Genomic DNA, 21772 nt, shown 5'->3' with positions numbered 1-21772 from the left:
GCCCCCTCTTATAAGCCTTTTTATTTCTGTAGAATCAGTAGTAATGTCCCCACTTTCATTTCTGGTTTTAGTAATTTGAGTCTTCCCGTTTTTTCTTAGTCCATCCAGCTAAAGGTGTGTCAATTTTGTTGGTCTTTTCAAAAAATTAACTTTTTCTTTCACTGATTTATCTCTATTATTTTTCTATTCTTTCATTTTTTTGTGTGTGTGTGAGGAAGATTGGCCCTGAGCTGACATCTGTTGCCATTTTTCCTCTATCTTTTTCTTCTCTCCAAAGCCCCAGTACATAGGTGTATAGCCTAGTTGAAAGTCCTTCTAATTCTTCTATGTGGGATGCCACCACAGCATAGCTTGATGAGCGATGCGTAGGTCTGCACCCAGGATCCAAACGAGTGAACCCTGGGCTGCCAAAGCAGAGCGTGCAAGCCTAACCACTACACCACCAGGTCAGCCCCTCTATTTTGTTTATCTCTGCTCTAGTCTTTATTTTCTTCCTTCTGCTAGCTTTGGGTTTAGTTTGTTCTTCTTTTTCTAGTTCCTTAAGTTGTAAAGTCAGGTTGCTGACTTTAGATCCTTTTTGTTTTTTAATGTAAGCATGTATAGCTATAAATTTCCTTCTTAGCACTGCTTTGGCTGGATCCTATAAGTTTTGATATGTTGTACTTTTGTTTTCATTCATCTCCAGGTATTTTCTAACTTCCCTTTTGATTTCTTCTTTGAGCCATTGAATATTTGAGTATTTTGTTTAATTTCTCCAATTTTTTTTTCTAGTTTTACTTCTCTTGTTGATTTCTAACTTTATCCCATGGTGGTCAGAGAAGATACTTTGTATGATGTCTTTTTAAATATATTGAGATGTAATTTGTGTCCTAACATATGGTCTATTCTAGAAAATGTCCCAGGTGCATTTGAGAAGAATGTGTATATTGTTATTGGATAGAGTGCAATGTATGTATCTGATCCAATTGGTTTATTGTGTTACGTCCTCTGGTTTCTTACTTATCTTCTGTCTAGTTATTGTATCCATTGCTGAGAGAGGGGTATTAAAGTTTCCAACTATTGTTGTAGAAGTCTATTTCTCCCTTCAATTCTGTCAGTTTTTCCTTTATATATTTTGCTGGTCTGTTATTAGGTTTGTAAATGTTTATAACTGTTATACCTTCTTGCTGAATTGAAACTCTTATTAACATACAGTATATCCTTCTTTGTCTCTTGTAAACTGTTTTGATACAAAGACTATTTTGTCTGATATTGGCATAGTCACCCCTAATCTCTACTAGTTACTATTTTCATGGAATACCTTTTCTCATCCTTTCACTTTCAACCTATTCATGTTTGGATCTCAAGTGAGTCTTTTGTAGACAGCATGTAGTTGGAGCATGTGTTTTTATCCATTCTGCCCATCTCTATTTTTTAATTAGAGAGTTTAAGCCACTTAGATTTAAAGTAATTATTGGTAAGTAGGGACTCAATTCTGTCACTGTGCTATTTGTTTTCTGTACGCCTTATAGCTTTTTTGTCCCTCATTTCCTGCTTTACTGTCTTTTGCATTTAGCTGATTTTTTTGTAGTTAAATGTTTAAATTCTTTTCTCATTTCCTTTCATTATATTCTATATTTTCTGTGTTTATCATGGGGATCACATTTAACATCCTACAGTTATGACATTCTAATGTCAATTTATACCAGCTTAATTTCCCTAACATAAAAACTCTGCTCCTTTACAGCTCTGTCCCTGCCCCTATCGGTTGTTGACGTCACAAGATTACATCTTTATATAGAGCAGTTCCCCAAAACATAAACTAATAATTCTCTTAAATGCACTAGTCTCTTAAATTATGCAGAAAATAAAATGTACAGTTACAAACCAGAGTTATAATAATACTAGCTTTCAGATTAATTTTTCACTGTATTATTCTCTTAAATCATGTGGAAAACAAAAAGAGGAGCTATAAACCATTGTTACAATAATACTAGCTTTTATTTTATTTATTTGCTTAGGAAGGTTTCCCTGAGCTAACATCCGCTGCCAAGCTTCCTCTTTTTGTCTGTGAGTTGCCACCACAGCATGGCCACTTACAGACAAGTGGTGTAGGTCCACATTAGGGAACTGAACCTGGGCCACTGAAGCAGAGTGTCCCAAACTTAACCACTATGCCTCCAAGGCTGGCCCAATACTAGCTTTTATAATTTCCCATGTATTTACCTTTGTCGAGATCTTTATTTCTTCCTATGGCTTTGGGTTACTGGCCAGAGTCCTTTCATTTCACCAGGCAGGAGTCCCTTGAGTATTTTATTTTTCCTTTTTCTCTCCAAAGGTCTCTGGCACATAGTTGTATACTTTTCGTTGTGGGTCCTTCTAGTTGTGGCATGTGGGATGCCACCTCAGCATGGCTGGATGAATGGTGCTATGTCTATGTCCAGGATCCGAACCGGTGAAACCCCAGGCTGCCAAAGTGGAGCGCAGGAACTCAACCACTCAGCCACGGGGCCGGCCCGCCTTGAGTACTTCTTGCAGGGCAGGTCTAATGGTAACAAATCTCCTCAGCCTTTGTTCATCTGGGAATGTCCTAATTTCTCCTTCACTTTTAATTTTTTTTAATTTTTATTTTTTTGAGGAAGATTAACCCAGAGCTAACATCTGCTGCCAATATGCCTCTTTCTGCTGAGGAAGACTGGCCCTGAGCTAACATGCATGCCCATCTTTCTCTACTTTATATGTGGGACGCCTGCCATAGCACGGCTTGACAAGCAGTGCAAAGGTCTGTACCCGGTATCTGAACCCCTGAACCCTGGGCCGTCGAAGCAGAACATGAAAACTTAACTGCTGTGCCACTGGGCTGGCCCCCATTCTCCCTCATTTTCCTTTTTTTTAGATTTTTTTTTTTTTTTGAGGAAGATTAGCCCTAACTACTGCCAGTCCTCCTCTTTTTGCTGAGGAAGACTGGCCTTGAGCTAACATCCATGCCCATCTTCCTCTACTTTATATGTGGGACGCCTACCACAGCATGGTGTGCCAAGTAATGCCATGTCCGCTGCCCAGTTCTGAACCGGTGAACCCTGGGCCACCGAGAAGCAGAACGTGCGAACTTAACCACTGCACCACCGGGTCAGCCCCTCTCCCTCATTTTGGAAGGACAGCTTTGACAATATAGTATTCTTGGTTGACAACTTTTGCTTTTAGCACTTTGAATATATCAACCCACTGCCTGCTGGCCTCCAAGGTTTATGATGAGCAATATACTGAATATCTTATTGAGGACAAAATAAATTCCTTGATCTGATGAGTTGCTTCTCTCTTGCTGCTTTGAAGATTCTCTTTTGAAAGTGTGATTATAATGTGTCTTGGTGTGGGTCTCTGAGTTTATCATATTGGGAGTTTGTTGAGCCTGTTGGATGTCTATTGAGTCTCAGTCTTTCATTTACTTTGGGAAGTTTTTAGCTGGTATTTCTTCAAATATTCTCTCTGCCTCCCACCTTCCCTTTCTGAGACTCCCACAATGCATATGTTGCTCCTCTTCATGGTGTTCCACAGGTCACTTAGGCTCTGTTCACTTTTCTTCAATCTCTTTTCCTTCCGTTCTTCAGACAAAATAATTTCCATTGTCCTATCTTCAGGTTTGCGGATTCCTCCTTCTGCCTGCTCAAATCTGCCTTTGAATCCCTTAAGTGAATTTTTAATTTCAGTTATTGTACTTTTCAGCTCCAGAGTTTTTGGTTTCTCTCTTTGATATTTCCGATTTGTTCAGACATCATCATCTTCACTTTATCCACATCTTCCGTTAGTTCTTTGCACATCTTTAAGATGGTTGCTTTCAAGTCTTTGCTAGCACACCTGCTATCAGGTCTTTTTCAAGGACAGTTTCTGTCCATTTATTTTTTTTCCTTTGAATGGGCCTTACTTTCCCATTTTTTGGTATGTCTTGAGAAATTGTTGTACACTGGACACCTGAATCTAATAATGCATTAACTCTGGAAATCAGATTCTACCCCTTCCCCAGGGTTTGCTAGGTTTTTGTTAATGTTTTTGTTTATTATTATTGTTACAGGCTCTCTCTGGGCCAAGGGTCAGCCTGAGGTGTAAACTTGAGGTCTTCTCAGTTGTTTTCCAGGCCTGTGCCTTTCTCTAGGCATGTGTGGTCACTTTGTAATTTTCTTCTTATATCTAGCGGTTTTTGAATATCCTAACCTTTAATGTCTGGCTCCACAAAGGTGAAAATGAGAAAAATGAAGCAGAGGAGAGGGAGCCATCTCTTTAAATCTCCTGGAAGTCGCTTCAGCCCAAGAAGTATGGGCTTGCAACAATGTGGGGTAGGTGCTACAACAATGGCTTCCCTCATCTTTGTCTGCAGCTCTGTGATCAGAAGCAGCAACCACCAATCAGAGCACAGATTCCTGATACTTGGAGGATAGGGTTCTTTTGGCCCACCCTGGCTCCTGCAAGCTGTGTGCAGGCTGCTCTAGGAACATGTGCACAGCTGCTTGCCATGAGGCTCAGGGTGGAGGATGAGTAGCTACTAGTCTAAGTGAATCTGAAATTAACCAAAATTAACTGCAATTTACTGTCCAACTCCTCTCCTGGAAGTTGCAAGCCTTCAACAGACTCTAAGTTTCCAAAATAGTTACATGAGACAGATTCTGTCACTTCAGTTGTTGTCTACATGGGGAGACAGATGCCTGGTTCTTCTTACTCCACCATCCTCCCACAATCCTCTATGATTTTTAATGTTATCCCTTTACTGATGTCTTAGTGAAGTTTTGGGAGGGATTGGGGTCTACTTGGGTTCAACCCACATCTTAGCCATAACTCACATTTTTTTTTTCCCCTTAAAGTTCTATGCAGTTCTTTTAATATGTGCCTGGACATTCCTCATTGTCTCTTTTTCATTGCCCTTTAAAAAAAAGCCCATCAACCATTTCTATAAATGCTTAAAGTACAGGTATTTAATATAACGTATCCTGATGAGGATCTGAAGAGTTAGGGAGAATCTAAAGCTGCTGTGTTTTTCCTGACTTTCATTTCTAAATGGTTTGTCCTTTTGCTTGGTACTTTTCTACTGTAAGCTCTTATTCTCCTGAACTTTATGTCAGATTGAGTAGGGGCCATGGAGGGAGGGAGGCTTGCTTCAGATGGGAGCCAGGGATGTCACAGACCTCGGTCTGCTTCAGCCTCCCGGGGTCCCTGGCTTAATGTGGGAGCCCGGGCTCATCCCCACCACCTCAGGGAGTGTCCAGGGCTTAGTCTCTGCATTTCATTGCTGGCTCGAGTGTTCACCTTCAGGGCATCCCTGTCTTTCACATTTGCTTGCTCCACAAAGGTCTCTGTTCCAGTTGACGCTCGTTTCCCTATTCACCTATGATATTTTTCTGTGTTTTTGGTGAGTAGTGCAACCCATTAAAATTTTGTTAATTTTTGGGGCTGGCCCCGTGGCCGAGTGGTTAGGTTTGCGCGCTCCGCCGCAGGCGGCCCGGTGTTTCGTTGGTTCTAATCCTGGGCGCAGACGTGGCACTGCTCGTCGGGCCATGCTGGGGCAGCGTCCCACATGCCACAACTAGAAGGAGCCACAACAAAGAATATACAACTATGTACCGGAGGGGTTTGGAGAGAAAAAGGAAAAAAATAAAAAAAATCTTTAAAAAAATTTTAATTTTTGCATAAACTGCCTTTTAGTGGTTGGGGCCTTCAGAACAAGGAGTACAACATAGGCCTGAAATGGAGTCTCCAGCATTTAACCCAATGTTTTTTGGGTTTTTAACTTTTTTTTCTAAGGTATGCTTTTTGGTGAAGAAGATTGACCCTGAGCTAACATCTGTTGGCAATTTTCTTTTTCCTCCCCAAAACCCCAGCACATAGTTGTATTTCCTAGTCGTAAGTCATTCTAGTTCTTCTACATGGGATACCACGACAGCACAGCATGAGTGGTGTGTAGGTCTGTGTCCAGGATCCAAACCGGCAAACCCCGGGCCACTGAAGCAGTGTGTGTGAACTTAAACACTTGCCCACAGGGTCAGCCCTCACCTTTTTTTTTTTAAATAGGGGACTTTGGTCTGTTCACACTTGGTTTTAGTCTTTCCTTGTTATGTCTCTCATACATTTTTGAGGTTTCCTTTTTCCCGTTTCCTTCTTTTGCTAGCTTGGCCGAGTTTCTATTTATCTCCTCTTTCCTCCTGTTAAGTCAGAAGTTCTACTGTGCTTTTAACTCCACTATTGATTACTTTCCTCTTCTTTTTGGTCATAATTTAACCCTATTGATTAGGTTGAACTGAACTGGGGTGGGCTGAGGTGAGAGCTGAGTTTGGGGACTCTCAGGTTTGGGTGAGTGTACAGGTTTTCCACTGGGACAGGGCTCGCTAGGATGCTGCTCCTAAGAGCAATGCACATTTTGGGAGGTCTCAGAGGACTATCCATGTAATTACCACACTAAAGAAAAGTGATAATGCAGGTAATGGGGACTGGTAAGTGGACTGGAGAGAGTAAAGATGTCAATGGGGTACAGGTGGTGGTGGGATGAAGGAAGAGATGGGCAGGGTAAGCAGTGAAAAGAGTAGAGAAAACAGAGGCAACCTGGCTTGTAAACAGGTTAGACTTCATGAAAAGGAACAGAGAAAAGGAGGAGAAAAGAACAATGTTCTCTTGGTCATACAGAATTATACAGTATGAACTGGCTAGGAGGAGAAGACATGCTCTAAATCACTTTTTTTCAAAAAAAAGATTTTATTTTATTTTTTTTCTCCCCAAAGCCCCCCAGTACATAGTTGCACATTTTTAGCTGTGGGTCCTTCTAGCTGTGGCATGTGGGATGCTGCCTCAGCATGGCTTGATGAGTGGTGCCATGTCTGTGCCCAGGATCCGAACCAGTGAAACCCTGGGCCGCCAAAGCAGAGTGCGCGAACCTAACCACTTGGCCATGGCACCGGCCCCTCTAAATCACTTTTGCTTCCCAATGTCCCACCCACCCACTAATCCACTCATTCAGTGAATTATCCCTCTCCTATCCTTCCATCCACCCAATTATCTATCCACTTGCCTATTCATTCACCCAAACATCCATCCATCCACCTACCCATCTACCATGTACCTATTCATCCACCCATCCATGCACCCATTCAGGCACTTGGCCATTCCCTAGTACCTCCTGTGTGCGAGCCCAGTTCTGGGTACTTGGGGTACAGGTAAGCCAGACTTGCCACTGCCCTTGGAGAAGTCAGTCTATGGGGGAGAGAAAAATGGAAACTTTCCAAGATGGACTCTGCTATTACTTTGACAGACATGGCTCCCAAATCAGGACTTGCGGCTCTAGACTCACAGCCAGCTGCCTCCCAGACCCCTCCACCTAGATATGCCAAAGGTACCTCAAACTCATCAGGTCCCGAGCTGAACCGTCATCTTCGCTTTATGCAACTTGTCCATCTCCTGATGTCTCTTATGTCTAGCCTGGTCACCAAAGCCTGCTGATTTCCCTTTACATAAAATGCTCCTCTTGAGCCTCTGTCCAGCTCCACCATTTGGGGCTCCCTGTGGCTCAGAGAACATTATCTAACTTAGTGACTCTTCCACTCTGCATCCCTGCAGGAAACCTTCCCTGATAGTCTTTCACACAGACTCAAACCACAACTGTGCAAGACCACCTCTCTATCAGGTAACCTCTAATGGCTTCCTGAAGGGAAATCATGTCTTCCCTATTAGACTGTAAAATCCTTGTGGCAGGGCCTGTGTCCTGTCTTTCTGCCTCTCACACAGGGTAACTTATCCCAGTGCTGGGCACTCACACTCACAGAAGGGTGGTGTCCACTTGCTGTCTGTCCACTGGTTATACAAGGCAGCTGCTAAGCAGATGTTCTCAAAGCCTGCTAATTACAGAGAAAATAGGTTCCAGTGAATGCAACGTGTTCCAGATATCTCTAAGTCCCAGGAGTTTCTGTTGCCCCAATCACACACCTCTATTGAGGCAGCCTTTGGCAGTCACATTTTTAATCCCTCATGACACCCTGCCCTCCTTGGTCACAGCTGACGGGAGCTGCCAATGGAGCTCGTGGCAGCCAGAAGTGAACAATCCACCTGATAGAAATGTTGAGGACCAGTAGAGCCTACCAAACATACCTTCTCAGAAATTTGAATTGGGAAGTCTGAAGAACTGAGCATTAAGCAGTGGGAACAGAAGCTTATAGCCAAGGGGGACCATGAGAAAGCCAAATCAAAAGGAAGTTGAGTGTGGGTGGTTGTAAAGGACCAAGAAGCGTATGGGTAGGGGAAAAAGGATGTAGAGGAAGGGGCATGGAGGCAATGCCCTGGAAGGATGCTCTTTCTTGCCCAGGTGCCTAGAGCCCTGGTTGGTACGATGTGCCCATGAGGCTGGACCTGCTGGTGTTCCCGAGTCCTCACAAGGCCAGACTTCTATTGTGAGGTTCCCAGTGAATCTGTTACCATGTGAACCCTTGGTAAACCACTCCTCCTCCCAACTGGCTCCATGACTTAGGGTTACTTGTTATTAAAAGAATTTGAGCAGATACCAGAGAGGAAGGTGGGGAGGAGGCCGAAAGAGGGGTGATTAGGCACATGTGTGTGGCGATGGATGTCAGTCTGTCTTTGGGTGGTGAACGTGATGTAGTCTACACAAAACAAACTATATTATGATATACACCTGAAATTTCTATGTTACAAACCAACGTTACCACGATAAAAAAAGTTATAATACTCTTGAAAGAATCTGACTAATACATAAGGCCTGTGGTCACATCTGAGGATGCTTTTCTTCACTGTCTCAGGCCCCCAACACTGCAAACACAAATGGCTGTCTACAATCTGGGAAGCCAGAACAGAAAAACCCTGTCTTCACTCAGGCCCTGATCTTCCAAGGACCCCCTGGCTGGGTGCTGGAATTTACCCAAACCACAAACAGTAGATCCCAGTCTCAAGAGGAAAAAGTTTCATCACTCCTAGGTGCTGAAATTCTGCTGCTTGTGGGACAAGGGCCTGAGCCTGCTAATCCCTCCCATGCGGGACACTGCACCCAATGCTGCTTGAGCTCCCCAACCATTCCAGGCTCAAGTGCATCCCTGTCTAACCAGTCAACTCCTCACAGCAGCTGCTGGCTCTATCAACCATAAGACAGTCCCCTACTGCCTCGATTGCCACAGCAGCAGGACCCAAGTGATTCTGTTCCTACAGCTTGTAGGGTTCAGTCGACAGCTTGCAGAGGATGTCGTAACGTCTCTTCCAGCCTCATCTCCATCACCCATTGCACTCAACTATAGAAAGCAACTTCCATCTTCCAGATGTGCTCCCCCACTTCTCTCTCCTGGCCTTATTCCTACTCATCTTTTCAGAAGTTTCCTCTTTTGTAAGGCTTTTTGTCACAAGCCTGTCCTCAAGAGTCATCAATTGTTTCCTCCCTCAAGTTTCACCTCTGTCATGTGCCTGCTTTCATCTGGGAACTCCTCTAGCATGGGGACAAAACAACAGCAAGCTTGCCCAAACAAAAGCTTGTACAAACAAAACATCTTGTGGGGTACACTACGGGATGACATCCTGCTCCCTCACTGGGGCTGTTTCAGTCTGGAGGTGATCACTTCAGATGGCTCCAGACCCCTCTGTTGCATCTTCACCCAAGATCAAGCCAGGACCCTGAAAAGCTATCTTCCCTACATCTAACCACCCCAAGAATCAGAAAATCCTGTCTTAAGTCCTTCACAGTGCAACAGGGACTTCAAGGCTGTATGGAAGACAAAGTTAGCCTAGTCAGAAGCCACAGGGTCTAGCCCCTATGTAGGTGTGCTGTGGGACCTTGGGCCAGTTATCTTCTCTGGGCTTATTTCTTCCTTGTGTAGTGCATGTTACCTAACCCCTAATTCCATCAAATCCACTGGGTACCTTGGAAGGATCCCTTTCCTGGGTGTCAGGAACATTGGACCAGTCTCAGCCCAGCCTTACCCCCTGGCCCTGCACCCAAGTCCTCACCCATCTCTTACGCCATTCCTGATGCTTGGGAGCCCTTCCTCTTCACCTCGGCAGGTCACAGGTCACCTTGGAAGCCCCCTCAGCCGTACAGGCAGGCTGAATTCTTCCTCACAGGATTCCTACCTAGGTCCACAATGCTGTCACCATCAGCTTTGGGGTCTATTTTCCTGGACCAAGATGTGTGCAGTCGGACTGAATCAGTTTCTAGCACCAGCTCAGTGCTGCCTCATGATGACGGTGATGGGAGCTTCTCAGCTATCTCAATCTGTTGAGACAGGTGACAGGTGACAGGCTGGGCTGGCTACTGGTTCCAGGGTGCTATCCGCAGCTGTTACGGGGTCTCAGGAGCCATGGTCTGTCCTCAGACACTGACCTGGCTTGGTCTGAATATCACTGCAGAACGAGTGCTGCTGGTAGCTACCACCCATGGCACATTGGGGGCTACTTAAGGCAAACACTGTAGCACCCTGAAACTGTTCCCCAGCCATATACCTCATTCTTTTTAGCTATCCACTGCTCTCCTCAGTCTACAGTGATCCCTGCTCCATACACCCTCCTTAAGGTCCCAACACATGCTCTGCTGTGTCTTCTTCCATCCCCTTTATCCAGGCAGCAATTCACCCTACCTGCCCAGCCAGGCATTACCTCTACTACTGATCACAGCTTAAGGCTTGCCAGGATTTTAAGTGCTGCACACAGGGGTTACCATTCCCATTAGGAAGACATGGATAAGTTTCCTAGTTTTTACAGGGAGGCCCTGGCCAGAAGCCAGGTCTGACTCCAAAGCCCAAGTATAATACTCCCCTTAAATGGAGCTCATTGAATGGATAACCAAATGTCTGGGACTGGGGTAACTCAGGTCTTACTGTTTGCTTCTGAGAGCCCAACACTGTTATTTACTGGTCTAGGGTGTGAGGAAGAACAACTCTCAAGCAACTACCCCCATATATTGTAACACTCAGAAATGGTCCAATTTTTTAACTGTAAAGTACCAGAGATTTGATTCCTCAAAAGGACCTCTTTGTTGGGATGGGGGTTAGGGTTGGAGTACAAAGCCCTACTGTGGGTGACAAAGCCCCAGTTCCAAACCTCCTATGAACAAAGGCTCACCGACTCAGACTCTGGAGGCTGTGCACAAGCCATCCATACACCTCTGACAAGTCATTTGCCCATGTCACTCCACTTACGGAGTGTCATCCTCAGGAATCAAAGTCAATTCGGAGTACTGGGGACTGTTGTTGCATGACTCTGTGCCCTTCAGAGAAACACAATACACATAAGACAGCTGGAGGGAGGCAGTGACACAAGTGTAGCCTCTTCTTGGTACTGAGAGCTTTGGAGTGGTCATACAGGCCAGAATTTGAAAAACCACCAAAATGACAATGCAGAGACTGGGCCAACCTTGCATGCTGACAGATATAAAATGCAGACGGCTCACTTATACCAACATCCTTCTGGACTTCCCACTCGTTGGGGACTGACTTTCATTTTTAAGTTATCTCCACGTCAAAGGCTTTTAGTTAATGCCTGGTACACTGGAGTAAACATTGGGAATGTGGAGGCATACCCAGGTTTGAACCTTTAGGACTCAAACTGGTACCTAACAAGTTCACTAACTTCAGAAAAGACTTGTGTAGAAAGCAATCTTCCCTATTTCCCTCTTTCTTAACTAGAGATACATGTTATATCCAGTTATATTACTACACACTTGTTGTCCAGAATTCCCTAGTAAACACCCATAAAGATTTCAATCAATGTGATTAAGGCAAACCTTTTCAGTTTGTAATCAATTTGAGTTATAGACTAGGAACACAAGACCTAAGGAAAGCCACTGATTCAAGATAATGAGCAACTTCTATTCTTTGAGTAAGGCTGGCAACTTGCAGAAGGAGACGTCCAACACGTATCTCAAGCAGCAGCTATAAAACAGGGAAGATTTCAATGCTCCAATCTTACAAAGAAAAATTAAGGTTAACTTTAATACTAAAACAGACAAAATATAATTTTAACATTGTTTAATCAAGTAATGTAGCAGTCTGAAACAGGAAATTTTAAGACAGTTAAATAGAGCAAAAGTGAAGGATTACTCTATTAGCATAGCCTCTGTGAATAAAATTCTTATGTGGATTCAAATTCCATTGGAAGTTTGGCACTAGACTGAGCACTGGTCTAAGCCAAAATTTTGTTTAGTGTTTAGAAACCCTGAAAATGCGTTCCTTCAGATCGGGGGGGGAGGCAGGGGAAGCAGCTCTATAACAGAACCTTATTAGCTTGACATTGGGTATTGAGCACAACTTGCCTTGGCTTGGGTCACCAGTATCTCCTGTAGAATTTCAGTTAATGAAAACAAATTCACATTGTGCCAAAAAGATTTGAAGCCTAGGTGAGATGTGAATTTGTGAAAATCTCTTCTCTTTAGTGTGTCAAAGCACATTTCTCTCATGTATATGGCTCTTGCTTCATTCTCATCAAAATGTATCAAAAGGCAGCTGGAGACCAATTTGTATTTCTCCAGTAAGACTGCTGGGTTTTAATATTCCTTAAAATATCAAGCTAATGAGGTTTTATTATATCAAAAGTTTCTCTAATTTCAATGTGAAAAAATTTTTACATACATTTGCTAAGGTCTCATTATAATCTGTGAGATGAATCACAAAGAAATCATAAATCAGAGAGGTGAATGATGTAAGCCAGTGCTCCAAGCAAAATTAAGCCCATGGATTCTTGATTCCCATAGTGCACTTTTTGTGTAAAGGAATAAATGCAACAAGTTTTTACCTTGAAGATGATTTCTCAGATATAGTCAGAACCCATAGCAAGTGCGTTTAGATCAGCCAACTGGGCAAGGAATTCAGAAGGAAGTTACTTCTAAATCTGAAGTCCTGTTTGGGCTGGGTCAGGCCCTAGTCACCTGCATTCAGAGGCCATCATCACAGACTTCTTGGGTGTCTGGCTATATTCAACACGAAATAAACACTGCAAGTCCTATACCAAAACATAGGCTCTGATTCAGAAGTAAGCTTTAGGTTTCTCTTCAAATAAGACATTGGAGCGGGGGGGATGACAGGATGCGGGGACGGGACTCAAGTTTGAGATATAGTAACACTTATTTTGGCAAGACAGCAACCAAAACCTAAAAAGCATAAGCTATGTGTCCAAATACAGAATGCATTAAAGAACAAACCACAGTATCAGGGTAAATCCACTGAACAAAAGATACAATGTCTTAACATTTTCAAATTGTAATTTAAACCGTAAAAGGTGAAAAATTATGCTCAGTTTTTACTAGAGATTAAGTGCACCCTTTCCTCCTTACCCTAAATAAAATCTTATAGTTTAGTATTCAATCACACCCCGAAGTTAGAGAGTTTTCTCCCAGTACAAAGCAACAGCTACATACACATAAAATGCTTATTTGTTAATGTAATAATTCCCCTGGCTCATCCAACGTGCAATGCACATGACTTCAAAGACTACAATTTGGGCCAAGTGTACATGGACTGAAAGAACACAATTCAAGTTTCAAAACCTGCTCTCAAAATTATTTATAGGACACTCAAGTCATTTTTTACTGTTTGTAAGATAAAGGTGTTGCACTGTCATTTAATTATCAGTTCACCTTGGCATGGGAAGAATGTAACCTACCAGATGCCAATGTGAGGGACGAGACATAAAACCTCTAAGTACTATATTTCTTAACAGCTGAATAAAGTAATTACAAATAAGTTTAAGTTTACATTCTGCTAAAGACCTCATTACAACCTCAGCACCTAACAATATCTAACAGGCTCCAAGAATCCTCAGGTTGAATGATGGTGCAACATTTCTTAAAGGAGCCAATTACTTCAGCTTAAGTCATTCAGAGCCAAAAATCTGAAGAATGACCAAAATCAAATCTTTATTTTCATAACTGTATAAATGTGATCCAAATGTGTCCACCACTAATTTTTCAAAAAGAAACATGCTATAAATAAGCAAACTATATCTGCTCACTGGTATGTGTATGGACTCCCTAGATGTCTCGTTGGGCTTAATTACAGACCACTCACAGCAATACATTTTTAGTAGAAAGTGTAGCATGATGTTAAGCTATTTTAGCTTTTACACATACATGTTGCACTTCTGGCTGATGACGCAGAAAGATTCGCAGCATTCTAGTTAAGCTGGGCTGCACCCACCCCTTAAATGGCATCAATATCAATGTCATCATCCTTGTTGTCAGACTTCACAGCTTCAACTTTCGGTACACTGGCAGTCTTTGAATACACCACCTGACAAAACAAATGTTATCACAAACCTTTATCCCAATAAATCTGCTTATAAAAATAGCAATATAAATTAATGATCAACAAAGAAGAAAAATTACTTTGACACAGCTATCATTCTTCATGTCACAGTTTTTGTTACTTAAAAACTAAAACCTCTCCATAGCCCAACAGTATCTTATTCATTTTTACAGATTACCAGCACCCTCTACTTCACTTGCATTAATTAAACCTTTGGGAACTCAGACAAAATTTATTTGGAATCATAATGTCTGGGGGTAGGAGAGATTTCTACCATCCTATTAATATGATTTTCCAAATTATTGAGACTGTATTTTATTGAACCTGAAAATTTTAAATTTGAAACGACCCAAGATTGCTGTTTTACAATTCTCAAATACCCATCATTAACACAGTATTCAATACTCTCCCCACTGTTTACCTCAATATTCTCGTCTTCATCATCATCTTCACCACCAGAAGATTCCTCCTCTGCTTCCTTTAACCATTTAATAAATGGTTCTGCTTTGACACGAATCTCTTTGGCAAGTTCTTTTGAGACATATTTCTTAGAGGCCTAAAAAGTGTTCAGTACAATTTTCTTAGTTCGAAGAATCTAAAAAATAATTTGAGTTATCTACTAACGGCCCATACTGAGTTCTTCGAGGGAACTGGGTCACATCCTAATCTTAAAACCTCAACAAAAAACGTATTCATAATTCGGCAAACGAATATTAAGGAGTCTCAACAGTTATTACTAGAAGGCTGACATGGTAGGAATCACCTACAAATTATACCAGTCAAGCACAGGGGCTGTATTCTAATGTAGACAGAAGTGACTCAGTATTAAGGTACTTCTTCCAAAGAAGCCCAACAGCTGTCTCAATACCTTTGATCTTGAAGAGCAAATTGTTGATACATTCCCCACCTTTTCTGACCAGCTGATGATGACCTCTTCTTCCAAAAGGTCTGCATCATACATCTCCTTCAAGATATGTGGAATCTTGGAGATTAGCTGAGCTTGATGCATTGCTACCACACACTCCAAACCATGAAGAAGGTACCGCTGAGCCTTTTTGTTGTTGTGACAAAACTGCAAATAGATTATCTTGGCGTTAACAAGCTTTTTAGACGTTTTAAGTTGACAATTCTAATATCCAAGTATATTCATTGCCTTAGGATTGTTCATTAAGGTTGTGGCCCCAAAACAGTGGTTCAAAAAGGTCAATACACAAAGACCTCTGTGTTACTTTATCCATAAGGGACTATGCACAACATTTTTCAGATACTTACATACATGGAAGGTCAGTTATCTCCATTTTCAGGATGACAAAAGCAGCAGCGAGAAAGTGCTGCTTGTTTCCAAGCTCACACAGCTCTAATCTCATGTATGAACGTAAAACAATTTGCTTACTCTTAGAAAATGGCGCCTGTATTTCTTAATTTGTTCTCTAATCTTCTCATTAAAAAGAACTTCAGTCAAAACAAGAGGGCCCATAGCTTTTACATCCAGTCTTTCTGCTTCAGCAACAATTTCTTTGTCAGACGAGTCAATAATACCCTCTTCTTTCTTTTTCTGCAAACGAAAGCAAACAATTCAGTGAAATAAGAGGCACATTTCGCTCTAAAGCTATCAAGTACCCAGCTTAAAGTAACATATCTAGCCAAAAGCCCAAAGCTGGCACGAAGGTGATTTATCAGTCAAGAAAATGTTGAACCGTTCTTGAAACAAATGTTTTACCTTAACAAAATCAAACAGAATGTTGACCCGTTCTTCAACAGTCCTTTCCAAATCATCACTTAGCGTCAAAACTTTTGCGTGGTCACTGATTTCATCCATTCTGCGCCTTTGAGCTTCTTCAGTTGTATCTTCTCCCCAGTCATCATCCTCCTCTTCTTCCTGTTTATAAAAACAAAAACACTCAGGGGCTGGCCCTGTGGCCGAGCGGTTAAGTTCGCGCGTTCCGCAGCAGGCGGCCCAGTGTTTCGTTGGTTCTAATCCTGGGCGCGGACATGACACTGCTCATCAAACCACGCTGAGGCAGCGTCCCACATGCCACAACTAAAAGGACCCACAACAAAGAATATACAACCATGTACCGGGGGGCTTTGGGGAGAAAAAGGAAAAAATAAAAAAGATCTTAAAAAAAAAAATGTCTTTATAAAAACAAAAACGCTTCGCCAAAGGCCTTAAAATGTAAAAAATATTTCAGGGGCTGGCCCTGTGGCCAAGTGGTTAAGTTCACACGCTCTGCTTCGGTGGCCCAGGGCTTCACTGGTTCAGATCCTGGGTGCCGATGTGGCACCACTCATCAGCCCACGCTAAGGCAGCGTCCCACATGCCACAACTAGAAGGACCCACAACTAGAATATGCAACTATGTACTAGGGGGCTTTAGGGAGAAGAAAAAAACATTGGCAACAGATGTTTGCTCAGGTGCCAATCTTTAGAAAACAGACCTCAGATTTCTCAAGTTAATGGCATCTATTTACTGTGAAAACAAATTGGGTTCACCTTAATTCAATCAACCAAACAGCACCTGGAACCCAAAATACTTTTGCAATGTTACCTTGAAGTTCTGCCTACCTCAACCAAACATATTTTACACAATTTTGGTGCCTACCATACCATCAACCGTGCACTCACCACAGCATGTGGAGGAGGACTGATTTCATTTGGCGGCGGCGGCGGCGGCGTCTCACTGCTGGACACGGAGCCATTTTCCTTGTCTTTGCCCTTTCTATTTTTCTTTTCCTTTTCTTTCTTTCCTGTACCACTGTCACTATTCTCTATCAGAAACAGAAGGGAAGTAAAAGTTTAGTACCATGGCTTATTTTACACCACACTGTTTGCCAGAACATCTGAAGCCCGGCCATTTTGCTTCAAAACCCTCCACTCAGACACCACATTCAAACACAACATTACCCCTAACTCAAGACTCACAGACCAAATTCATTCACTGTACCTTCATAGGTAAGAAACTGAGACTAAGAAGGGAGCCTCCCAAAATATGGTAGCATTAACAATTTGGTTAGACTACGATGAAGCAGTGATACCTCAAAAGACTAGGTAGCTGGGTAAGATTGGCACTCAAGACCCTCTTCCTCCATCCCTCACGAACTTGAACAAGAGCATATTTCAGCAAGTACTTCAGCCAATAGCTAGAACACTGTTTGAGTCTATATAACGGCTCGTCTCACGGAGAAGAGAACACCGGAATAGGTTAGACTTTCTTGCTATAGCAAGCTCAAATTGTGTCAGACATTTTCAATCATCTGCCACAGAGTGTTGCTTGCAGTTCTCTAAGAGCTCTCCATACTTAACCAGCCAAGCCCCCGCCCCGCTTACAACACAGTATTCTAGATGCAGATTCTCTGTCGGGATCCCATCACACATTCTACTCTACAATACCTATTTCATCCACCCTAATTAGCATGTCTTAAAAATTGATGGTATGGTAGAGAGTTTAATCGGCAGCCTGTTTTTCACCTTTAACGGTACATCTCTCAATGAAGTCAGATTTGATAAAATGATACAAAGATTATAAGTATTATATTCCACTTTCATAGCAACAAAGAAACTATTTTGTTTCCAACAATCAGTTGCTTTAAGACCTCAGAAATTCATCATGAAGACTTACCAGGTGGGTTTTTGAGAATGAATGTGCAGAGTTTATGATGTGTGTCAAGCATGCCTCGATAGCCACAGGCTTTACAAGAATTACCTATTGTTTGCTTCTTTGGATTGACATGCTGCCAAAAAAGTAAAAACAAGTATGTCATCCATAATATATGATAAAAAGTCTGTGAAGAACATAGTGTGATCTAACCATCAGAAGACCCCTAAAACACCAGCTTAACAGACAAAAGAATGTTCTTTCACAAAGTAATCTACTTTAAAAAAACAATTAGAGGGGCCAGCCCTGTTGCCGAGTGCTTAAGTTCACACTCCGCTTCAGCGGCCCAGTTTCACTGGGTTGGATCCTGGGCGCGGACATGGCACCGCTCATCAGTCCACGCTGAGGCGGCGTTCCATGTGGCACAACTGGAAGGACCCACAACTAAAAATACACAACTATGTACCAGGGGGCTTTGGGGAGAAAAAGGAAAAAATAAAATCTAAAAAAAAAAAAAAAAAAAAAACCAAAAAACCAATTAGAGTCAGTATGGAAACATCTCAAATTTGAGCTTCTGTGTTTTATTTCCAATTCAGTCTGCTCTGCATTCTCAGGAACACGATTTGGCGATATCACAAGACTAATCAGAAAAGCAGATATACTTTTTTTCCCTGTTGACAGAAACTTCAAAGGCACTCACCAGATCCGTTTCAGGATTCTCACACTCAGGACAGAGAACAAATTTTTTAATGAATCCATCCAACATGTCTTGCAGCTTATTCGCCTCATGAGATCCATTGACAATGTAACGGTCATTCTTAACATCAAACTGGGTCTGTGCTCCCAGCTCACAACCAAAATATTTGGTGGGATCTATTTAAAAAAATGGTTTGATTCGTTAGTTATCTAAATTAATCTTTAGCTACACATCCACACTTATGCAAGCATCACTGTTTCCAAATTACTGGATTAAAAAATGTGTTGCTCGGGTACTTACATGTACTAATGGCAATAAATCACTTGGTTTTAAGCCCAAGGTTCCACTTAATCTTTAGGCTAATTAGGATTCAATTCAGGCAAGACTTGCAGATCAAAGATCATCTAGACTATATCGCTAAAATATCTCTTCAGACTTCTCTAAGACCCATTACTTACACGTTGGAGGCCGATTAAGCGCCTTTGCAACGTCAACCATGTTGACTATAACGGTCTTGATTCCATTTCCTTTGCCCTCAACCTAAAAGAAATAAGAATTTTAATTTTCCACTGTCCACCCCAGGAGATGCAATCGCTAAAAGAACTTAGGACTTGCTATTACAATGACCATCAGTATTACCTTGGCAATCAGACGGGGCATCTTGTAGCGATAGAACTGGTCTGACACGCTGCGGTTGACGTTGACAGACATTTTGGCTTATTAGTGGCTTTATCAATAAGATGAAGAGATCTTTGATTGCAACTTTTTGGTATCTTCTGTCTGGAGAAGAAGGGATGACATAAACGACTGCAAGAGTTCTCGGTCTCTGACATGAAAAAATTTTCGCCACTGAGGCTGTAAGCTTCTTGCTTGTATGCTATGTTTCCCCAATACAGGTACCAATGGCTGCGCAACAGCTCTGAAAAAGAAAGCAGGACACACAACCCCAACATATTTAACATAATTCCTGCATGGAAACGCCTCCCTTCGCGTTCTTGTTAATTATTTCGAGTTCTCCGGTGTTAAAATGTATCTCAGTTCATGTGAAAAATAGCTAGTATTCCCATATAACACAAGACACCTGTAGCAACATAAAAGGCCTCCATTTTGACTAAGATGTGACTCCGATTGGGACATGCCTGACTCAAAAAACCAAAGTCTGCTGCTTCAGCTACTGTGAGTTTCCATCAGACCAAAGACAGTCGGCATGTCAACGGTGTGCTTCGGTGAAGTACCCATATTTTAACGGCTGGAAAATGAACACATGACTTCTCTCCCAAACCGAGCCCGTACTACCAAAAACACTTCTCAAATACTCTCCCCCTCCCATAGTAGCCATCATTTTGAGACAGAAAACTACAGAAATCGTCCTTTAAAAATAACCAAACTGTTACTTAGGCAACAAATGCTTACTTCAAAAATAAAAAAAAAAAACCACTCTCATAATACACCGGAACATTATCTTGTTGGAGTGAGCAGAGTGCGTTCGAGGATCGCCCAAGACCCGACCTCGACCTCTCCTCCCTTTCTCTCCCCTACGCAAACACAGTTAACCTTCGCTCCCGTCCCCATGGCCACCGGGCGTTCCGTTCCGGTGTGTAAAGGCCGACCCGGCACCACCTGCGAGGCGGGGCTGCGGAGGCGCACCCTCGCGAGGGCTCCGCGGCGGCGGGTGGACCGGGCCGCGGCAGCCCCGCCATGTGCGCCGCCCGGCCTCCGCGAGCGCAGAAGTGGGGCGGGGGGAAACGAAACCGGCCGAGGGGCGCCGGCCCGGGCCGCCCCCGCCCCGCCCCGCACGGGCGATGACTCACGAATGCAGCAATTAGGCCTGACTCAGCCCCCGGAGGCGGCGGGCCCGCGCGGCGCGCTCCCGCGCGGCCCGGACAGGGGCAGAACGCGGGGGCGCGGCGGGGGAGACGGCCGGGGCGGACGGAAGCAGGCAAGGGAGGAGAGGAGAGGGGAAGGAACGCCCGCCACCCGCCCGCCCGAACTGCGCCACACGCGCGCGGGTCACGCGGCGCGCCGCCATCTTGTGCGGCCGCCATCTCCCCGCCGGCCCGCGCCCGCGCACTCACCGTTTTCGTCAAATAAAGACATAAACCCAACGCTGCTCGCCCGGGACTGGGATGAAGTGAGGCGCGTGTGAACCCGAGTCCGAGGAGGGGCGGAGGCGGCGGAGGCAGCGCAGCGAGAGCGGCCGGGCCAGGCGCCGCCGAGCAGCGGGGAGGGGCAGTCCCAGCGACGTCCGGGGTCCACACCCTTCAGCGCCCGGGGCCTGGCGACCTGGCGCGGAGAGACGGCGCTGTGAGCCGCGGGCGTCGGGGCGCCTTCCCCGCCAGCCAGCGGCCCGCGGGGGTCGAGGGGGCGGGGAGGACTGGGGAGGGGGCGCGGGGCCACCGCCTCTCCACCGGACTCACCTCTGGAATGTTCTCGCTCAGACTGAACAACGCCGCCGCCGCGCTCAAGCTACCCTCGACCCCAGCGCCCGCCCCCCGCGCCAGGCCGCACAGCCCATTGGCTAGAGGCCCGCCCGAGCTCGCTCTTCACTGGCCCACATGCCGCGTCAATCGCGTCCTTCCCCGCCCCTTCTACTTCCTGAGGCTTCACTCGCCGCCTCAGCCCGCCCCCAGCCCGGGGTCCCGGCTTCCTTCTCCTGCCTTCCCCTGCCCTCCCCTCCCCCGCCTTTCCCAGAAGCCTTCGCGGTCTCGCGAGAGCGGTCGGGCCGCAGCTGTGGGCATGAGCTGCGGGGCCGCGCCTTGTCGGTTTAGACGCTCCGGGAAGATGGCGGTTGGCGTCCTTTTTTTTTTCCGGGCCGGGCCGCGGCGTCGCCCGTCTCGAGGCCGCGTTCCTGCCTGAGCTCCCTCCGCGGCATGCGCGCAGCCTCGCTCAGGGTCTCCTCTGCCTCTTCCTTGCCCCGGGCACGCCCGTTATCGGGCCTTGGAGAAGTTGTTTTTCCACCCCCCTCCCTAGGCTTGGGCAGAGGGTGAGGGCTGGAGGGCCGGGGGCTTTCGTCCCTGGTGCTGCCTTTTACCCTCCGAAGCTCGGGTTTGCGTGGCCGCGGCGACCGTGACTCGCCAAGTCACCGTTACGGGGTCATTGTGAGGCTCCTTCCGCGGGACCCGGCCTACGAGCCTAGCTTAGGTGGTTGCTCCCGTCCACCCGTTTTCTGAAGGGGAAAACACCAAATTAGTTCGTAACTCCAGGGCCTCCTGAAAGCTCTTGTTGGAGGGGGTGTCC

The 21772-nt window shown here is 44.5% G+C and overlaps 1 protein-coding gene and 1 non-coding gene across 2 annotated transcripts; both read right to left on the bottom strand.

The window, feature by feature from the left end:
* Nucleotides 1–11957: 11957 nt before the first annotated feature.
* On the bottom strand, nucleotides 11958–21635 carry EIF5 (eukaryotic translation initiation factor 5). Its single transcript, XM_023628458.2, has 12 exons — nucleotides 20953–21635; nucleotides 20611–20818; nucleotides 19175–19454; nucleotides 18994–19075; nucleotides 18539–18711; nucleotides 17863–17974; nucleotides 16869–17011; nucleotides 15964–16122; nucleotides 15637–15798; nucleotides 15151–15315; nucleotides 14665–14799; nucleotides 11958–14228 (listed from the first exon to the last, which is right to left on the bottom strand). The coding sequence occupies exons 3-12, from the start codon at nucleotides 19244–19246 to the stop codon at nucleotides 14139–14141; spliced, it is 1293 nt and encodes a 430-aa protein (XP_023484226.1). The 5' UTR covers nucleotides 19247–19454; nucleotides 20611–20818; nucleotides 20953–21635; the 3' UTR covers nucleotides 11958–14138.
* Nucleotides 17391–17516, bottom strand: LOC111770504 (small nucleolar RNA SNORA28). The gene has a single exon (XR_002803776.1). It is a non-coding gene; the product is annotated as a small nucleolar RNA SNORA28 (small nucleolar RNA).
* Nucleotides 21636–21772: the final 137 nt, after the last annotated feature.

Source organism: Equus caballus, chromosome 24 (genome assembly GCF_041296265.1).
Source record: "Equus caballus isolate H_3958 breed thoroughbred chromosome 24, TB-T2T, whole genome shotgun sequence".
Classification (NCBI taxonomy): Eukaryota; Metazoa; Chordata; class Mammalia; order Perissodactyla; family Equidae; genus Equus; species Equus caballus.
Note: the sequence above shows the minus strand (reverse complement) of the source record. Positions and strands in the feature narration are given on the sequence as shown.